Source organism: Myotis daubentonii, chromosome 18 (genome assembly GCF_963259705.1).
Source record: "Myotis daubentonii chromosome 18, mMyoDau2.1, whole genome shotgun sequence".
NCBI classification, from domain to species: domain Eukaryota; kingdom Metazoa; phylum Chordata; class Mammalia; order Chiroptera; family Vespertilionidae; genus Myotis; species Myotis daubentonii.
In genome coordinates, this window is record NC_081857.1 from 4,041,106 (window position 1) to 4,061,436 (window position 20,331).

The 20,331-nt window shown below is 51.0% G+C and overlaps 1 protein-coding gene across 1 annotated transcript in view; it reads right to left on the reverse strand.

The window, feature by feature from the left end:
* Nucleotides 1-2,194: 2,194 nt before the first annotated feature.
* ADCY10 (adenylate cyclase 10) overlaps nucleotides 2,195-20,331 on the reverse strand; it is a 54,939-nt gene continuing 36,802 nt past the window's right edge. The window contains exons 19-32 of the mRNA XM_059673780.1: nucleotides 19,381-19,659; nucleotides 18,951-19,241; nucleotides 16,139-16,205; nucleotides 15,387-15,618; nucleotides 13,825-13,932; nucleotides 13,184-13,359; nucleotides 11,726-11,882; nucleotides 8,286-8,490; nucleotides 8,111-8,207; nucleotides 7,496-7,611; nucleotides 6,540-6,657; nucleotides 4,650-4,845; nucleotides 3,124-3,312; nucleotides 2,195-2,589 (exon numbers count right to left, since the gene is read on the reverse strand). Coding sequence (XP_059529763.1) covers nucleotides 2,428-2,589; nucleotides 3,124-3,312; nucleotides 4,650-4,845; nucleotides 6,540-6,657; nucleotides 7,496-7,611; nucleotides 8,111-8,207; nucleotides 8,286-8,490; nucleotides 11,726-11,882; nucleotides 13,184-13,359; nucleotides 13,825-13,932; nucleotides 15,387-15,618; nucleotides 16,139-16,205; nucleotides 18,951-19,241; nucleotides 19,381-19,659 — 2,393 coding nt within the window. The 3' untranslated portion in view covers nucleotides 2,195-2,427. The remainder of the gene's footprint in view (nucleotides 2,590-3,123; nucleotides 3,313-4,649; nucleotides 4,846-6,539; nucleotides 6,658-7,495; nucleotides 7,612-8,110; nucleotides 8,208-8,285; nucleotides 8,491-11,725; nucleotides 11,883-13,183; nucleotides 13,360-13,824; nucleotides 13,933-15,386; nucleotides 15,619-16,138; nucleotides 16,206-18,950; nucleotides 19,242-19,380; nucleotides 19,660-20,331) is intronic.

Below are 20,331 nucleotides of genomic sequence, written 5' to 3' on the forward strand. Positions count from 1 at the left end.
TTCTAAGGGTTCCTGTAAGAATTAACTCAATCAATTGAAAGTGTTCTTTGCTGGCATGGCTCAGTGGTTGAGTGTTGACCTATGAACCAGGAGGTCAGGTTCGATTCCCGGTCGGGGCACATGCCTTGGTTGTGAGCTTGATCCCCAGTGTGGGGCATGCGGGAGGCAGCCGATCGATGATTCTCTCTCATCGTTGATGTTTCTCTCTCCCTCTCCCTCTCTCTCTGAAATCAATAAAAAAAATTTTAAAAAGGAAGTGTTATGCAATAGGCTCATTGATTCCTCACACGTTCTGAGCACTTACTGGGCATAGCGCTGGGGCCTGCCCTCCTGGAGCTCCTAGGTCAGAGGAGGAGAGGTGAGGACTCATGTTAGAGGGAAAAAAGATCGCCGCTTCTCCGGTCCTCTCCGCTCCTGAAACCTTCGTGGATTATCTGCCTTCCCCTATAAAGAATTCTAGCCAGAATCTGCCTTCTCCAGTGACGCCCCTGAGAACCTGACGCTGGAAGCTTCCGGTAGGGATGAGGGTGGGGCTGTGGAAGCTGGAGTGCCTCCCAGAGCTCAGGCTGAGGCTGTGGGTCTGAAGACAGAAGCTTAAGAGAGGTTGACTCTTCCTGGGGTGGCGGCCGCAGCAAACGGCGGGTGCTGCCATCTGCTGGTGAGAAGGAGGATGCGCCACGGCCACCCGTTGGAATAGGCAGGATGGGGAGGGGAGGGCCTTGTCACAGTCGCTTAGCTTAGACCGGAGGAAACCATAGCCGGGTCCTGCAAAGCCTGATGCGCGCCTCTGGATTCAGACACGCGGAAGGTCACATCTTTAAGCTGCCCCTCTCCGCGGCCGCCCCCTCCTCTGCCCGGTCTCATCGCTGGGTCTCATCCTCGCACTTTCACTGCAGCCGCCCTCCCCGCCCGCCTCCCCCAGCCGCGCCCAGTCTTGCCTAAACCGAGTGAAAGACGTTGGTGAAGTCTTGGAGGAGGAGGAGACTGTGGGCACCGGCCCTCGCCAGCTGCCCCTCCCGGTTCCAGCTTCACACTGAGGACGTCACCTCCTGGGTGCAAGCACTGGACAGAGAGGCCAGGTGACTGCTGATGGGCTCGGAGCCCCTGCTGGAGCCCAAAACTCGCATTTCCTAGCCCCGTGGTCGGCAAACTGCGGCTCTCCAGCCACATGCGGCTCTTTGGCCCCTTGAGTGTGGCTCTTCCTAAGCCTTAGGAGTACCCTAATTAATAACAATGCACCTACCTATATTGTTTAAGTTTAAAAAATGTGGCTCTCAAAAGAAATTTCAATCGTCATACTGTTGATATTTGGCTCTGTTGACCAATGAGTTTGCCGACCACTGTCTTCCCCCCAGCGGGGCCAGGGTCTCCCCCCTCAACCCTTCCCTCCCCGCGCCCCCACCCCCACCCCCGCTCTGTGCTAACCTCATGGTACCAACAGGGACATCCCATCTCCCTCGTGGAGCTCCGTTATGTTCCCAGGAGGAAAAATGCACAGCTGTGCCCTTCGCAGAAGGACAATGAAACGCTGGCCTGTTAAAGGGACGCTCTGTGGGCACTGCCTACGGAAATGACTGAGGGTCGGGCGTGCTCATCGGAGGAACCCCCTTCCAGGATCAGAAGGTGACTGGACTCAACAAAGGGAAATCCGTGTGCACCTGCCGGAGGAGGCCACCTGCGTGGGGAACGTGGGCCCTGGGGCAGAGACGGGCTGAATTGCCCGGGTTCCAGGGGTCCTCAGAGGCGCCAAACCAGGAAGAGCTGCTCTTCTGCCCACAGACCGGGCGGAGGAGGGCTCCAGGCAGCGCCTCTGACATCTGGGACATGCACGCTACCGCTTTGTTAAATATAAAAATGTGCAAACTCTATGCATGTATAAAAGATGCCCGCATCAAAATTGCTAACCGTTCCACTTTAAAATTTTCACTCCCATAGATAGGCAGTTGGGCAGGTGGTAAGAGGGCTTGAAGCTGCCGCCAGGCTCTGTGAAAGGTGTCTCTTCCAGTCTCGCCCTCGCAAACCGTGACGAGAATTTGCTGTTTGCAAACCTGTGCTACACACACAAGACAGAACAGCTGGACATTTACAAATAAACATTTTCGGTTTAATAGGTTAGCCAGAAATTATCTGTCGCAACATGTTCCGTCTCAGGTTACTCTCCCCACCCCTCCACCCACCCCCGCGCCGTGCTGGTTCTGCGTGGGCTGGGACAACCAGGGGGAGTAAATACAGCGTGAAAGGCGAAGGCGATGCCTGTGGAGCCGGGAGAAGGGAGCGCTGGCCCGCGGCCCTGGTGGACGTTCCAGGCGGAGGAAGCCACCAGGCCTGGCTCTGTGAGCGGAAGAGGGAGTGTGGGGCCCGGAGCGCTGGCCAGAGGAAGGTGGGAATGGAGATGAGTCACTAAAATCTCTCCTCTCTCAGGAAACATTAGAAAGGATTGTCCAGGATGTTCACTTTCATGAGGAATTTGTTTTTCTGAATGTCCTGCACGTTTACGTTGCCGGATATGATATTGTCCCACGTGGGGAGGTTCAGGGCTATCTGCGTCCACTGGTCCTTGGCTAGCTCGGAGTTTGAGTACCACCATTCCTGAGAGGGGCGGAGAGAACACAGGCCGGTCGGTGTCCCCGCCAGTGAGACCCGGCTCACATATCTCTGGGCTTTTAAAACTATGTGGAGCCACAAAGAATGAATTTTTCTGCCCAAACTGCCGACACGTGACTGTAAATAAACATGGGGACGTGTGCTTTCACTCATTATTCCACTGACCCCGAGCAGAAGGCACTGCGCTTGGTACTGAGTGCGGTTTTTGCTTCTCAGAGGGGAGAAAAGATATGCACTCAGATGGAACACCAGCTGTAAAGTGGTGAGAGCCACAAGAGAGGGGCCTGGATCTGGCTCAAGGGATCTGGAGGGGAGGGAGGGCCCATGAGAGTTCAGAGGGGAAGAGGAGGTGCACATGCCTGAGCTATGGACATGTCAGCCCTTGCAGTAAGACTCCCGAGGCCTCCCACACCCTCGAAACCTCAGTGCTCAGCTCCCGGCTTCTCGGAAGGGTGAGCACCCCCCACCTTCCCTGTGGCCCCCCCACCCCACCCCAGCCTGCTGGCTGTTGGCACGCACTCTGTTCAGGCTCAGCCAGCCCATCTCCAGCATGTTCCCGTGGGTCTCCGCGAGCTGCAAGGCTGTGTTCAGGAAGAGGTCACAGTTCTGCCCGTCGCCCATGAGTATGCACACGTAGGCCATCAGGTGGTACATCCTCGATAAGAAGATGGGGCCCGTGGTGTTCTGAGCCACCGTGCTCTCCAAGTTCTGAGGAAGAGACAGCATGTCAGAACCCCAGAGGGGTCCTTGGCTGCAGTTTTTCCTCCACAGACGATTTGGGGACAGTTCAAGGACACATGCAATCAAGGAGGACCTACCGAGACTGGCAAGGGAAGGGGTGGAGGTAAGACAATGAATGGGCAGGAACCCAGACCCAGAGTGCGAAATGGTGACTCATGTGGGGACCGTAAGCAGAGTAACTGGATGTTAAAAGGTTGCCTTGACTGGTTTGGCTCAGTGGATAGAGCATCGGCCTGCGGACTGAAGGGTCCCTGGTTCGATACCGGTCAAGGGCATGTACCTTGGTTGCGGGTGCATCCCCAGTAGGAGATGTGCAGGAGGCAGCTGATCGATGTTTCTCTCTCATCGATGTTTCTAACTCTATCCCTCTCCCTTCCTCCCTGTAAAAAATCAATAAAAATATATTTAAATAAAATAAAAGGTTAAAGGCCCATTTACCACCTGCAGGTGCAGGGCAATGACCGGCAGTGTCCCTGTGCGTACTGTGCAGGTGCCTTTCTACAGCCCAGATGCTGATCGTACGATTTGGCAAGAACCTCTTTTGTCTGAATTGGGATAAAAGTGTGTTTCTGAGCAGCTGGTGCAAGGCTGCTTTGTGTTTGCTACCGTGTCAGCAAGAACTGCTTTGTTTGATGGCTCCTGTGTCTGCAATGGCTACTTGGTCTGCAATAAAGTCTCTCCCATCTGCCTCTGGCTACTCACTTCTTCTTCCAAATCCAGGTGTCCACAGAGGCCCAGCCCCTAGCAAAGGGGTGTGGCCTAACAGCTCATTAGCTTTCCCTACAACCACTTCGTAAAAAAGATGTTTCCTTTTGATTACCAAAGCAATGTAAGTTGATTGTTTAAGATTTCCAGGGGAAATGAAAAGAACAGCAAAAAATGTAAGAATCACCCATAACCCTAGCATCCAGAAGGAAATAATTTAGGTACACACTTTCAGGAGTGAGGGCCTCTGGTTGCCATCTACTCCATGTTTTAAAAGAAGGGTCAGAAATTCAGATTTTAAAATATGAAATGCCCCGTGTTTAAAGGTGCCATCCCCAAGTTAACCCATCGTTTTTGAAGGGTGTGTAAGTGTTTGCTTTCTCCTAGTGTTTTGAGATCAGCATCTCCATGGATATATTTTCGTTTGCCTTGGGACAGTCCCCAGAAGCACTGCTGGGACAAAGGGTGTGAAGACAGGCAAGCATGTGGCCGGAGTGCTCTCCGGAAAGCTTATGAGATCGCTTACAGCATGGAGGTACGTGAGCCATGGTCACCGGAGGCAGACAGAAGCCCGCTCAGGAGACAGAGGGCAGCCTCACCTTGAGCAGCTCAACGCCGCTGTCCTGCGCGCTGTCAGACTGCCCTTCGATTTGCTTCTGAAGCTGCAGAACTTGGGCCTCCAAGTACCTGCAGACCCCGTGGAAGTAAAGAGCTGTGGGCGTCCTCCTTGGCACTAGGTTTTTAGCTTTATTGAAATATACCTGAAAGTCGTCCCACTCCTGGAGCCTGGCATACCTGCGCCACCAGCAGAGAACAAGAAAAGTCGGCGTCAGCCTTGGAAGGGGAGCGTTTCTCGAATTGGTGGCTCCCGCGGTGGTCCCGGACTCCCGGAAGCCCCCTGCGGGGCGTTATGGGGTATGGACAAGGGCAGAATGGGATGTTTTGATGGTTTGAGATGAATAGAACCCTTGGGAACACTCCGGCCTTATTAGCCACCATTGATTTAATTCTTTGAGCTCTAAAAAGTGAAGCCGATCAGACACTTGGAGCTATAACTCTCGGGTTTGAAGAAATTGCTCCAAAGCCATAAAGAGGCGGCCTTAGCCAGTACGACTCCGAGTGTGGGCCACAGACCGGCAGCAGCAGGGTCAGGTGGGTGCCCCTTAGAAATGCAGGCTTTCTGGTCCCACTCAGATCTGCTGCATCAAGCAGGCTCGGGATGGACCAGGACCGTGTTAAGCAGCTCTCCGGGGGATGCCAAAGCCGCAGCTGTTGAGAGAGCTTTGCCGAGTAGGATAATAAATTAGGACGACGTTTGGACTTCAGATTCCTTGAACTTGAACTCACATAGGCAAGTTAATTTGACTTTGGACTTCCATTGGCAAGGGTAATTCATTTGGGGGCTTTCATTTCCGCCCAGGCATTCTGATAAGAGGAGGTCTCTATTCATTCACATTGGAACAGCTCTAGTTTGTGGCACTCTGCATAGCAATGTCTCCATATTGTCATTTAATCTCTTCACGGCACCTCTAAATATCAGGCGACATGGCTGCACATGTAATTTGAGATGGGAAGTAGAGCAGGAATGACTCCCAGTCTTGGGGTAGCTAGGGAAGAAGTTCCATGCATGTTCTGAGCCTGACTGGTCATCTGCCTTGAAGCCAAGGCCAAGGCTGCAGGCTTGCTGTGTTAGACGCTTAACAGGGCAAAGGACCAAGCCTCAGGCTCACTGGGTTAGCGGGGTACAGGCCTGCTTCTCCCTCACCCCTGAACTTGCCTTGACGTGATGGCCCTCACTGGCCCACAGCTCCCTGCCCCTGCCCGGCCTCCCTCCCTCCTCTGATGATAAGGAGCGACTTGGTTGATTGCAGACTTTGGGAGAGGAATTAGGCGGGTGGAGCTCAGTACCCACCCCTCCACCTGGAGAGCCAGTGATGCCCACAGCGAGCGTGGAAATGCTCTTCCCTCTGCCTCTGTGGGCGAAACTGGAGCTTTCAAGAACTGCTCCCTGTTGAGTTCAGTATTAAGAAGCCCACTCGCTTGCAGATATCAGCCACTCCCTCCGACACCAGCTCTGCCAACAGCGTCTGTGGGCATGATTAGATCTTGGGGAGGGGCAAGTGCTGCTCTTCATTAGTCTGCCTCAGCCTCACCCTCCTGGGGGCCAAGTGCTCTTTCCTCTGGTCTCCGGAGCACCGCAGCGTAACAGGTGCATCGGCCATGCTGCTTGCCTTGCCTACAACTGAGGCAGCATCTCTTTCCCGTCGCGGGGGAGGGGCACGAACTAGCAGGGGATTCCCTGGTGTCGCAGTGTCAGGCCACTGACGCCTCTATCTGTCTCGGGGATGATTTATAAATACTTTTACTTTCTTTTTCTTTCTTTCTTTCCTTTTTTTTTTTTTTTTTTTTTTAAATAAATCTCAAAGAACTCTCCTGCGGGACTGAATGGGTTCAGAGTTGGGCTTTAGTGACAGGCGGCCCACGGTTACCAGATCGCCACACTCGAGTGCAGTCCCAGGAGGATCCCGCTCTGGAACTTGAGGATCCTGTTGTCCTCGTTTTCCTGGATGAACGCCAGACACTCGCTGAACGTCCTGTAAACAAAGCCTGAGAGAGAAGGGGGGAGCTCTGCTGAGGGAAGGTGGCTCTCAGGGAACTTCCCACCCTGGGGAGAGGCCGCACCTCAGATTTCTCTGAGAGTCCAGGGGGACTCGGGTATTTATAAATCATACCCGAGATCGATAGAAGGCGCCAGAGTGGCCTGGCACAGAGACACGTCGCTGCACTGCCCGTGGTGGCCGCACCCAGCTTTTGTGGATGCGTGTGCAGACCAGGCAGGAGCGGGTACAAACCAGCCCTCCCTGCACAAGCCCAAGGAGTTGGCCGAGTGCCTCCGGGACTGCCGGTCTCTCACCCACCCTCCCCGTCCACAGCGGTGTCTGCTGCCCCTTCCAAACCCGGTGAGGAAGCCCGACCCAGGGCCCCTCTGCTTTAACCTGTGCCCTGAGCGCTGCCTACTAGGGGGAACCTGTAGGGTATCGGGATTTGTTTTCCAAATCACCAGCAGCCGCCAGTGCCCGGAACTCCCATCAGCAATCCGACCCTCCACTCTCACCTGACCTTACTCTCGGTATGTCCTGAGTAATTAAATGCCTTATTTAGAGACACGAAGGGACACTGTCAGTCACGGTCACCTAGGTGTGAATTGATGGGACACTAACTGGCCGCTTATGGCGACAGCGTCCTCCAGACTGAATTCTCTTCCTTGCTGGTCACAATCCTTGCACCTTCCAGACGGCCCTCACCTCCTAACACCAGGCTCTCCTCTTTCCTGTCCTCTCCTCTTTCTGGCCAGAAACCTAGTGACCCGGAGCCTCAGCCCTGACCGCTGCCACCCCAGTCCAACATGAGTGCCCCCCCGCCCCCCGGTCCCTTGTAGGCTCACCAGAGTACAGCATGGTGTCCAGGCAGATTAAGTAGAAGAACGCCTTGCTGATGATGTGCTCTTCCGATATAGAGAGGTCCCACAGCCACCCCATCACCTGGATCAGCTGCTTGTACCTGAGGTCAGAGTCAGGGAGAAGAGAATCAAGCCCGGCCCTGGTCCAGTCTCGGTCCTGCCCGGTCCTTCAGGGCCAAATGCAACCCTAAAGCTTCAAACCCACCCCTAAATCTCCAGTCGACTCCTCGTTCAAATTGTGCTTTCGTGGACCTCCATGTGGGGGTGACCGGGCTCAGCCACCTCGGGCCTCTGATCCTGGCTGCTAGTCTCTGGGCATCACTTCCCCCAGGAGGCCTTTCCTGTTCCCTCCACCTGACGCCCACGGTGGGGATGGCTAGCTGATCCTCTTTCAGTCACTGGCCAGAGTAGAGAGAGAGGCTAAGTGTGGAAGAACTCTGGGGAAGAGCATTGGTTTCCAAAGGATGATGATGATCAGTGATGTCATCTTGCTGTACACCTTCCTCCCTAACCCACCTGATGGCCAGGGTAGTGAGCCCAGAACACTCAATCACTACGGCTTCCTCCCCCTAATTTTGGAAAATGCTTTAAGAGAAATACCTGGTTTTCAGGCGAAGACTTGTACAGAGCCAGCAGAGGACCTTATATTGTTTGTAGGGATTCCGGAGCAGTGCCCACATCTTCTGGGCCCGAGAGCCTGAGGAGAAAACAATTCCAGTAGATTTCTGGGTGTTACTTATATCAGGGTGTCCTGTCTGGCTCAGCCAGCCCTTACCTAAGTCAATGGCCAAGTCCAAATGACCCATTAAGTACTTGTTGCAGCCCAGTGTGTCGGCCATGTACGCCATGATCTCAATGCCCTCGGCTTTCAGGGGTAGGTTTAAGATGATCTCCATGGCCATGATTTCGTTTTTGTACCACATGTTGTTCTGGCTGGCCAGCTGTTCATGCAGCGCGTAGTCCAGGTAGGCCTTAATGATCTGAAATGGCAGATGGGGGAGAGAAGGGCAAGACCGAGATGGAGCCCCCGCAGGCAGCCGGGAGAAGCTGCCGGAGAACGGCACTGGCCACCTGGCCGCGCCTTGGCCTTTGGTACAGAAATTAACTGAGTTTCGGCCACCTCTTCCCCAAACCACCCAGGGCCAGCTTGATGGCCCCTCTTGCCCCAGAGGCCTTAAACAAGAATTTCAATTTTTGTGAAAAAATAAAAGCAATGGCTTATGTGTGTGGTGATGTGATTACATGGCAAAGAGCCTAGACCCTAGAAGGACTCACTCCCAAGTGTAAATAGTAGTTACCCCTTGTTGGGGCTGGACAACAGATTAGAGGGAGAAGAGAGACCCGACTTTTCACTTTATGCATTTCTGTAGTGTTTAACGTGTTATGACAGGCACGTATTGCTTTTTAACTTAATGAAAAAGAGAAGCTAGTTTGCTTTTTTAGAGCATGTTTCAGATGGCGCTACCAGGAGGGAAGGATGGCCAGACATGATGGTGGATGAGAGGAGGCTGTTGGGCAATGAAAAGTCCAAACTGCAGTAAAGTCTGGGGCTGCCTGGATAGGGGCCAAGAGAACAGTCCGACTGCTTCACTTCCTGGGAGAAAGTCACACCCAGACAGGTGGCCCTGGGAGCTAAGCTCTCTCACTCATTCCTTCTGCTCTGCTGCACTCACCGCCTCACCTGCGTGTGAACACGGGGAGCATGTCCCCAGCTGCTCTGCCCTCAGGCACAGCCATCTCCTTAACAGTGTCTATTGATTCAGCTTTCAATTTTAACTTTTCCATCTTACCCTCCACGGCCCCCCAACTCCACCACGTTTTTAGGAGGAAGCCCCAAACGTTTCGGAGAAGTAAAGCCTTTCACTCTATAAATACTTGTTGAGCACCATTCGGTGCCAGACACCGTTCTCAGAGCTCAGCACTGAACAAGACAACAGCAAGGCACCCGCTCTCTCTCACGAAGTTGACACACTGGTAGGGGGCACACAGGCCCACACTAACTAAGGAACGGGAAAGAATGTCAGGCAGTAATCAGCCACTAAAATAGGGTGACAGGCTAGACAGTGAATGGGTGAGGTGATCAAGAAAGGGATCACTGAGGCGGCGACCTTCAAGCTGCAAAGTAGAGAGCCCAGTCAAGGTCACAGGATGAGCACTCCAGGCCAAGGAGACAACCAGAGCAGAGACCCTTAGACGACGGAGCTTAGATGTCTAGCAACCAAAAGCGGCCCTTAGGGGCCCGGGAGCTAGGAGAGGATTATAGGACACAGGCAGAGGCCCAATCTGATGGGCCTTATAAATTCTTGCATACTCTGGCCTCCTGAAGGGAACTAGTGGTGGAATTTAATCATCCCACATGTACTGTCCTCTGCGCCATTTCACTCAATAACTGATGGCTCTGAGAAGGAATGTCGGTTCCAGAGCCCAGACTTGATGGACTTTTATAAAGAAGCAGGTCTCTTTGATTAGATGAGCTGGATTTAGCTTAATCATTTATTTTTTAATCTTCACCCAAGGATATTTTTTCCATTGATTTTTTTAGCGAGAGTGAAGGAGAGGGAGGTGGGGAGGGAGAGAAACATCGATGTGAGAGAGACACATCAATTGGTTGCTTCCCACACGCACCCTGACCAGGACCAGGGATCAAACCTACAACTGAGGTACATGCCCTTGATCAGGAATCAAACTCAAGACCCTTCAATCAGCGGGCTGATGCTCTAACCCCTGAGCAAAACCAACCAGGGCAGCTTAATCATTTCCTGATCATGTGACCTGGAGTTTTCTTCATCTAATCAAGGACTTTCCAGTTTATGACCTAGACTAGGGCTTCTCCCTGTGTGGACCCTGAGGCCCTTTTGGGGAGGACACACAGAGGTCAAAGCTGATTTCTTTATATTAAGGCATTTTGTGTTGGGAAAAATAGTGAAGGATCAAAACGGGCGAGGGGACAACCACAAAACTTAGTGGGTGTCCTGTCCAGCTCCCGGCACTGCTGTCTCTGCTCCTCTCTGTCTCTGGCCTGTTTTACAACTCCGGATGCCACAGGAAACTGACGTCAGTGACTTTCTCATGGAAATGGAAATGGAGGCAGAACACAGTGATGATTGCCCTTTGATGAGATGTTTCGCATCCGCTCATAAATGGAATTCTCCTTGGACCCAGTGGTAACTTTTACTAGTTCTCTCATTAATTAGCGAGTTGGTAAAGTCTTATACACCTGAGTCATGATTTGGCACTTTCCTTTTTCACCCTCATTCTCTCACAGGTACATAGCGTTTTCCAGGGGAGAGCGGTGTGAGGGAGCAAGGTGGGAGCTTGAGAGGGAGTATAGGGGACAACCTGGGGGGGGGGGGGCGCTAGCAATCTGAATCTGTGCCAGTAACCAGTATCCTGATGAACACTCTTGTTAGCCTATAAAGTCACTGCCCCTTCTTTAGGCAATAATCTGTTTCCCTAAATACTCCCAGTTCACAAGGGCCACAAACCAAGAATTTAACAGCTTAGCCAGAGGGGAGGTCACTGGCACCACCCAGGCCAGGCCTTTGGGTGTAACCTCACTTCCCCCACCCCAACCCACAGAGGGACTGCAAAGCCTGCGAAAAGTCCGGAAGCCTGGTCCACATCTGGGGAGAGAAACCCAGGGGATAAATGGGAGAGACTCTCCACATTTGGTGCTCAGGCTTTGGAAAGCGACTCGCCTGAGTCACCGCACTAGCACATCTGCAAATAAAGGGTTTTTCCTGCATCTTCTGAGCACTGGTGTGTGTTTTCCGGCTGCCTGGTAAATTCTGCAACAAGCCGAGTGAGAATCTGTCTTCCAGGAAGTCAGGCATTAGGGTATTTGCAAAAACTTAGTACATGCCACTCTTCTCATTAAATTTTTTGTTTAGAGAAATAGTTTTTCCCCCTATGGAAATGTTAATTGTATTAATTTGTAATCGATTTATTATTTTACAAATATTTTAAATATGTTTTTGTTTTTTATATCATAATATCATAGATACAGCCCATAGAAATAAAAGCTCTTTGAAGTCCTCGAGAATCACTAGGTGTGTAAGGAACCCTGGGACCAGAGTGCTGACCCGCTGGCCTCAGAGCAGGCGTGTGGGAGGCTGGTATTGGTCCTTGTGATTCTGAGACCCGATTGGCTCTTGCCAGACTTGTCTTGCCAAATGAGATGCAGACATTTACGAAGCAGCCACAGAAGCCCCCTACCTGGAAGTCATCTTGTGTTTCCAGGGCAGTGTTCATTTCCATCAGAGCTGCCAGGTAGGCGTAGTACTTGTAGTGAAAAAAGTAGTTCAAGCTGTAGATCTTCCACAGCAGCGAGAAGCAGTTGACCTGCAGGTGCAGTTCCGCCAGCCGCTTCTTCCTGGGAGAGGGAGGGCAGGGAGGCGGTCACCCAGGAGGGGGTCAGCACCGCCCCTCGCTGCAGGGAGCGCAGGCTCCGGCCGCCCCTCGCCAGCAGCACAGCAGTGTTCTGAACACATGTTCTTCACCTCAAAATGGGCACTAGAATACCGACCTTGTGAGGATTAAGATTATTTATGTAAATCAGCAGTCCGGTCATTGGCATTTAAGTGACGCTACTTAAGAAAACACCTTTTATCATTTAACCACATTTGATTCTGATGACAACCATGTATGGAAGGGTGGAAGGAGTACAGTGGAACCTCAGTTCTCAAACCTCATTCATCCCAGAAGGCTGTTCGAGAAGCGATTTGTTCGAAAACCGAAGCATTTTCCCCACATTAGAAATAATGTGACTTGAATTCATCTGTTACAGACCCTGAATGAGTCCCTGCTTTAACCTTTCTTATACGCAGTGTATGTCTAAGCTCTATCCTTGTTATCGCAGTTTTCCTTTCACTTTGCTGCTGTCACTAACCTTCTCAGGACCCCTGGAGACTTACTGTACGTATTTAATAATAATAAGCAGCAAGAAAACACACAAATTTTCACAGCACAATTTCCTGAGATGTTAACAACACGAGATTTATCAGTAAACTAAATGGAAGGGTGGATGGAATACACTCTTTCATACTCACACATTCTCTCCTCCGAGAGACACGTGACGGATGTATAGATATCAGCATGAAAGGGTTGTCGGTTGAAAAGCAAGTTGTTCAAGATGGGAGACGTTCGAGAACCAAGGTGTGACTGTAATTAACCCCATTTTTACAGAAGCCGAGGTGAGCCTCAGAGTCACACAGCTAAGGCCCACTCTCATCCACCTCCAGCCCAGCCTGTCCAGCGTGCCATTTCCTCCACTGCACGCTGCTCTCGGCGGCTGAGCCTCAGTCAGTGGAGGAACTGCCTAATTTTAACAACTGCATCCTGCCATGGTCTGTATGCATCCCCCTAAATTCATCTGCTGAAACTGAACCCCCAAAAGTGATGACATGAGCAGGTGATCAGGTGATGCGGGTGGAGCCTTTCTGCAGGGGGTTGTGTTATTATGAGCTCCACAGAGCCCCTCAGCCCCTTCCACCACACAGGGGCACAATGAGAAGTTTGTGACCCCAAGAAGGCCCTTGCCCAAGCATGCTAGCACCCCGATCTCAGAGGTCCGGCCTCCACAACTATTCTGGGGTCTGACCACTGGTGTATGTGTAGATCTCCCTCCTCGGGGAGTGAGACCAGAACCCAGCTCTCCCCAGCTCCTCTCCTTACCCTGGAGGAGAGCTCTCTGGGGTCTGCTGATTCATATAACGATGATGTTTGTTTTTCTCAACGTGGATATAGAAAAACATGGAGATGAAGCTGAAAGGGAAAGTTCGGTTGAGGAGCTTCAGCGACTTCTTCAGCATTTTCTTGGCAAGTACCATCTGGCCCATGTTAAAACAGACCTACAGGGAAGGAGGGAAAGCAGTGATTCTGGTCTAGTTGGTGTGTTCCAACAATACAGCCTTTTGGAATTTTAATCAGAAGACAGTAAGTGATGGCCCGGAGCAGCCGCCCCTTGCATAGTGGTGTTTCCTGGATGTGTGCGTGGAGGGATGGTTGAATGACTAGCATTTAGCATTTTTGGTGTGAATCCTCTACCTTGGAGAAAATGCTGAGCCATTCATGCCCATTTTGGGGGTCTGTTAGGACATTTCATAACAATGTCAAGAAAGACAAGGAAGACCTTGCTGCTGGCAAGTGACAGTGAGGAGGTTTGAGTCCTGGCGGTTGGGGTTCTGGAGTCTTGAAAAAGGAACTGGGGTAGAGGATGGGGGAGGATGTACAAAGTACAGGGGTGGTGTCTACTTCTTCTATGTACAGCCCCAATGCAAAATCACAGAAAAACTGTGTTTTTAATGGTTTCTTACCTGACCTTTGAGGCCATAGAAGGTGGCAGACTCAAAAGTATGACTCCAAGACTTTTCCTTCTTAAGGATTTTCAGCAACCTCTCTCCCTCATTCAAATATGTGTATGCCTGCAAAGATCGGAGGTGCTGAGTCAGCAGGGACCCAGACCACAGAGGGGCCATCGCCCCAGATTCCACTGAAGGGGGAGAACCGGGGGCCACTTCATGTCTCCCCTCCACCTCCACCCTGACTCCTGATTAGACAGGGCCTCCAAAGTCTAGACAGGAACAGTATGGGTAACACCGGCTGAAGACAGGGGCCACTTTCATGCCCATCTCTGTCCACTGGATCACTCCTTCTAGAGGATGAACCTAGAAATCTCCGCATCTTCATGTTGTCACACCAGTCCCCTTACCTGAAATTTCTCCTTTGAGTAATTCCATCCCCAACCTCCCTTATTTCCAACAACACATTCATGGCCCTGACACAGCCCCACACCTACGAGAAGCTGGTCTCTGCTGTTGGGACCAGTTATGCCTCATCCCCTGTCCCTTTCCAGGGCCACCTTTGGGGAAATGGAAGAGGAAGGAAAGGCCCTGTGCAACGCTCCTCACTTCACTCTCAACCTTTTATGACTTTGTGAGGCAGGGGCGTCCTGGCACACGTGACCTCCAAGGCAAGGTCAGACTGAAGAGGTGAAGCACTAGAGCTCCTCTCCCCATGTCCCCTGCAACCCAAGGGACACGAGTGGGAGGCAGGAGGGAGACATGAGTTTGTGGCCAGCCCTGGTCTTACCAGACTTTGGGAGAGAAGGGTGCCAATGGCACATTCTGGAACCTTGCTCTGAGCTCAGCATCCTATCCTTGTCTCCCTGGCATTTCACTTCCTGCAGGTTTAGCAATTTGGCCCCAGGACTCCCAAACCTTGTCTTCCTGGGACTCGCTGGCCCTGTCCCCCTGGCCTACATATGTGTATCCAATGTGCCAAGGAGACTTTCATTCTTAACATACATGCCTGAGAGAACTGGGGCTTTCTGACATTGGGAAGGGTTTCATTTTAAATATTATGCAAATCTAAGGTGCTAGGGTTGGTTGGCCTGCGGTGGCAGACCCCGGCTGGCTGCTGGCTGTAAGCTCTGGGGCAGGCCATCTGGGGGCCAGGACGCAGGCCACGCTCCTCAGGGCTGTGAAGCTGGCCGAGCAGGGGGAGTCTGAGGCAGAGACGTCAGGGAATGACATATGCCCTCCCTCCCCAAATATAGGGATACAATTCACGGCAGGTTTCTACAAATGACGCATATGCTATTCGCAATTTGTCCTCACCTTTTTTTTTTTTTTTTTTAATCCTCACCTGAGATTACTTTTCCATTGATTTTTAGAGAGAGTGGAAGAGAAAGGGAAAGACAGAGAGAAACATCAATGTGAGAGACACATCGATTGGAATTTCCTGTCTGAGCAATTGATTGTCAAAGGAAGGTGTGCTGGTGGGTGGCAGGAACATGAGGAGCGAAGCGCTGTGCTCCCCCCTGCTCCAACTCCGCTGCCTCGGGCTCCCGGAGGAGAGCTGGGTGGGAGCAGCTTACCATGTAGTTATCCTCCAAGATGAGATGCGCGGACGCGGCCTCAAGGAAGTAATACAAGGCTTTGCTGTTCTCTCCCAGAGCCAGAAAGTGGTAGGCCAGCGGCATGACGGCCACCTCCAGGATCTCCTCGCACTGGCACGACTCCAAGGGGATGATGTCTTCCTGGGACGGCCTCATTTTTGTTACAATGATGTCAAAGAAGTTCAGGATCTTTTCTTTTATGTCTTCGAAACTGTCCAAATGCAGAAATAAAGAGGAGGAATTACACGCAGACACAGTATAGCTTTTGTTGTCGTTCATCCTCACCCAAGGATATTTTTCCATTGATTTTTAGAGAGAGTGGAAGGGAAGGGGAGAGACAGAGAGAGAAACATCTATGTGAGAGAGACACAAGAATTGGTTGCCCCTCGACTGGGGCCAGGGATAGAGCCTGCAACCCAGGTAGGTGCCCTTGACCAGAATGGAACCTGAGACCCTTCAGGCCTCAGGCAGACACTCTAAACACTGAGCAACACCAGCGAGGACCAGTATAGCTTTTGAAATGAAAACATCTTTACAGACTAAGAAAAGAACAAGATAAGAAAAACTAATGTAGATCCCACTGACCAAACTCCCCCCCGACACCTCCAACCTTTCCCCACTTTGCCTCAGAGGCCAGAGGTACTGGCCAGACGGATGACTCTAGCAGTCTTCGGAACTGAATGACAGTCGTCCATGCTGTACCCCCTAAACACTTATATACATGCCCGTACCTGGCATATTCTGGAAGTATCTCAGACTTCCTCAGACTCTCTATTTTGCAAAAGATGTCTTCTTCAGCTAGAAAAGAAACAAACGAGTTGTATGGGTTGGTGAACTCTTCTGCCCGGCACAGATGTCTGGTGATTGGTTATAAGGGGCAGGAAACCTTGACTTCAAATTTTCAGTCACCCCTGGCCAAGTGGCTCAGTTGGTTGGAGCATCATCCTATGCACCAAAAGGTTTCGGGTTTGATTCCCAGTCAGGGCACATGCCTAGGTTGTGGGTTTGATCCCTTGTTGGGGTGAGTACAGGAGGCAACTGATCAATGTTTCTCACATCAATGCCTCTCTCTCTCCCTCCCTCTCTTCTCTAAAATCAATAAACATATCCTCTGGTGAGGATTAAAAAAAACAACAGCACAAAAAACCTTCAGTCCAGCCTAACTTAAATATGTTAGAAAATTCCATGATGACCTTAAAACAGAAAACAAATGAGGATTGTTTATTCTAGCCACTTCTCTATCTTGGGAGAAGGAAAACTCCCAGATCAGGAAAGGGACTTGTCTCAGATCATATTCTGCTGGCTTCAGGCAAAATGCTTTACTCTACAGATCTTTTAATTTATAAAAGGACAGCTGAAGCCTCTCATTATCACCTGCTTCTGAAAGACTTCTGTGCCCCTGCTCCCACGGAATGAATGCCCATCGACCTCTGTACAGGCCTCTGTCAAGGTCCTGATCAGATGAGGGGGGGTTGGTTTGCCCACCTCCCTGCCCCTGCTCCGAACCTGCGATCTAATATATCTCAGGAGACTGGGAGCTAAAGGAATTGAATGATGCCTCTATCCTTTCACTTAAGCTGCTCTTGTCAAGGTGACCAGTGGCCACCATGTTGCTAAATCCAAAGGTTACATCTTGGTAACCTTTTCAATACAATTGACCACTCCCCTAATTAGTTCTGGTGACATCCATTCCTTTGCTTCTCTCCCTGGTGGCTCCTATGCCTCTGCCAACATTCCAAAGGTTGGTAAGCCCGGGTTTGGTCCTGGACTCCCTTCTCCATCCAATTTTTTTTTATCAGTAATTTCATCTGCCCTTGACTTAAATTCCATCCATATGCCAATGACTTTCAGTTGTTCATCTCATCTACCCTTAACTACAGAGCCATGAAAACCCCTCAACATCCCTTCCCAAATCCTGGGAGGGCAGTGCAATCCCAGTGTGGACACAGGCTGCTCCAGCCCTCTAGGGAGCGGGAGGCCTCGTCCTCTGTGTCCTGGAACTGATGCCACGGAAGACACCTTACTAGGGCTGAGATAATGACATGGGGAACCTCGTGGGTTCTCACCAAGGACATTTCTTTATAAATCCAGGCCCTTGCCACACTCTTCCTTGTGTTTATGTCTTGGATCTGGAGGAAGGCTCCAAGATTATAACTGATTCTCAGCTATTTCCTTCATAAATTCTGTTTTTCCATCTATTTACCTCACTTTGGCTGGCAGCATCCATTGTATTTTAGTGCTTGGTACAAATTTCAATTTCAATATCATGTTACACATATACTACTTTTATAATAGTCATTTAAAGACATATTTCCAATTTCTCAGAACTGTAATGCATGGGTGGGAAATGTAACATACTAGTACTAAACACTAGATTCGGCTATGTGTATGTTCCCTTGACGTCTTTCTTGTCCCAATGGGGTGAGATTACTAAAGGCTCATCATTTTTGTGCCCAAATGGGGACTTGAAACCCTCATGTACAGACTCAATATATATAGACTCAAAAACTCTTGACCTGATTTCTCTTTTAAAAAAAAATAATTTTTTTCTTGATTTCAGAGAGGAAGGGAAGGAGGGAGGGATAGAACATCAATGATGAGAGAGAATCATTGATCGGCTGCCTGCTGCACGCCTTCTGCCCCTTGTTCTGTGGCATTACACAAGCTCTTTCATCTTCCAGAACCTCAATTTCCTCCTGCATAAAGTGAAAATAACCCTCCACCTTTAAGCGTTGAAATGAAGATCCAATGACAATGCACATAAAATAGGGAACACGTGAGAATAAGGACTTATGTTCTTCCTACTATGAGCTCGGCACCTCACATGCATTTCTTCCCAATTTTTAATATATGCATAATATAGGAATCCTCTACTTTGTGGCCTCTGCTTTTCCAGGCAGATTTAGCCATCAATACTGTGGCCGTCGGCCAGGGCTACCTACCCACAAGTGGGGGCTGGAGTGGGCGTTGCTGCCCTAAGTCTGACCCCACCGGCCTGCGGGAGCTGAGTCCCCGAATCCTCCATTGTGTGTTCCCAGATGTTTGGCTGGTTTGTGTTATCAGTTTGGCTTCACGAGTGGCCTTAAATCCCAGCCCTGAGCCCAAGCTCTGTTCTCTGGAGCCCTGACCAGCTCAGCCCTGCACAGTTCCCCACCACACATCTTCTTCAGCTGGGGCCTGTTTCAAACTCCACCAACAAAACAGCAACGTTCTTACCTCCCTCGGGGACCTGTTGTTGCTCCCACTTCCCCATGTCAGGCCCCACCCCTAGGGTTCCATCCCTGGTGTGACTGAAGCTGGGTCTGTTTTATCGTTTGGACTTTTCAGTTTGAACTCTGGCCACACCCTGACCCTACCTACCTGTCTCTCTTGCAGGGAGACTGGTTCGGCTAGAGTAGACCCTACTACACAGATAGTCCAGCTCCCCCTGCCCGCCCCTCTGCTGTTGCAGTCTCATAACTCAGTGTGCCCACGCCCTAGGGGGGGACTTGAAACCCTCACCTTCTCCAGGAATGGTTAGGGCTAATTAAGAAAGAAGTTTACTTTTAAATCCCTGGGATTTGGCCATCTTCTTGATGGAGTCCATGTCCAAAGAGTTGAGCCGAATGTCCACTGTGAAATGGTGATAGGGGATGAAGTCCCCACTGTGGCACTGGTGGCACCTGTGGGCATTTTCTTCTAAGAAGCGGGCACATTTCAAGTGCATGTCCACCTTCTGGTCCTTCAGCCACAGCTCGTAGGCTGTTTTCTGCATCATCGGCCTGCAGAACCGAATGATGTGGCACTCGATGACCTCGCTCTCCTGCTCATGAAGCGCTTCGCTCTCCCTGTGAGCTAGAGAGAACAGAGAGGGTTTTTCAGCCACATGGGGGTCAGGGGGTCCGAACCTGGTCCCGCTACTTACCGTGGATCAGCTCTGATTCAGATGTGCCTTTAACTAAGGAAATATGGGTTCCTTCCAGGCTCTACTCACCCTGTCCTTCAACGGGCTTCAGAGACAAGGAGCGATGATGCACCTCAAACGAGGAGGAATTCTGCTTTAGAGCCTTCCGGAGCTCCTTGCCATTCCGGAAACAATCAAAGATGTTGGATTCCACAAGAGTCGCCAGGGCGTTGATCATCCTCTTCATGTTCCAACACGGGAGAATCTCGAACAACAACTCCGTAGTAAAGGTCAGGCCAATGATGGCCGCACATCTTACCAACATCTGGTGGGAGAGGCTCATGCTATCCAGCTGGACCAGAGAGATTTCTGCAAGTGCAAGAAGCCACACAGTGGGGAACTGCTCATCTGTCTCTATCAAATCCTTTCTAGAGACAGACCACTGTCCTGCTCTACAGCTCTTGTTCACAGAAACCTCGCCAAGTGAGGTCCAAAGAAGGGTTTGCTTAGTGACTGCTTCCCCGAGCGCTGGCACGGAGAGCACGAAAAATGCATATGCTGTGGTCTAAAAACACACATGGCAGGAAGGCCAGGCAGAGATCAGGCGGGTTTCAAGGTTCTGATTTTGTGTGAAAGTGTGACAAGGATGGGCCACAGCAGGCGGAAGGAACAGGCCTGCCATCTGTATTCTGTAGCTGGTCCTCTATCTTCTTCACTGACTGCTTTCTCCTGGGATCTCCTAGCAAGCTAGCTTCCCTCTGTCCTCCCCAGAGATTCTTTTTTCCTTGTGACACTCCATGACCATCTCTATGCTCACGACAAAGTGTCCGAGGTACAATCTTGGAGCCTTCCTCCAGATTGGTAATTCCCAGCACCAATCCCAACTTGTCTTCTAAGCTCAGTGTCATAACTCACATGGCTTCCTGGACATCAGACCAGAATGTCATCACCTCACCCTCATCAGGGACAAAATGAGAACTTGTCAACTTGTCCACAGACTAGGCCACCTTCCTATGCTGGTAGACACAGTGAATGAAAACA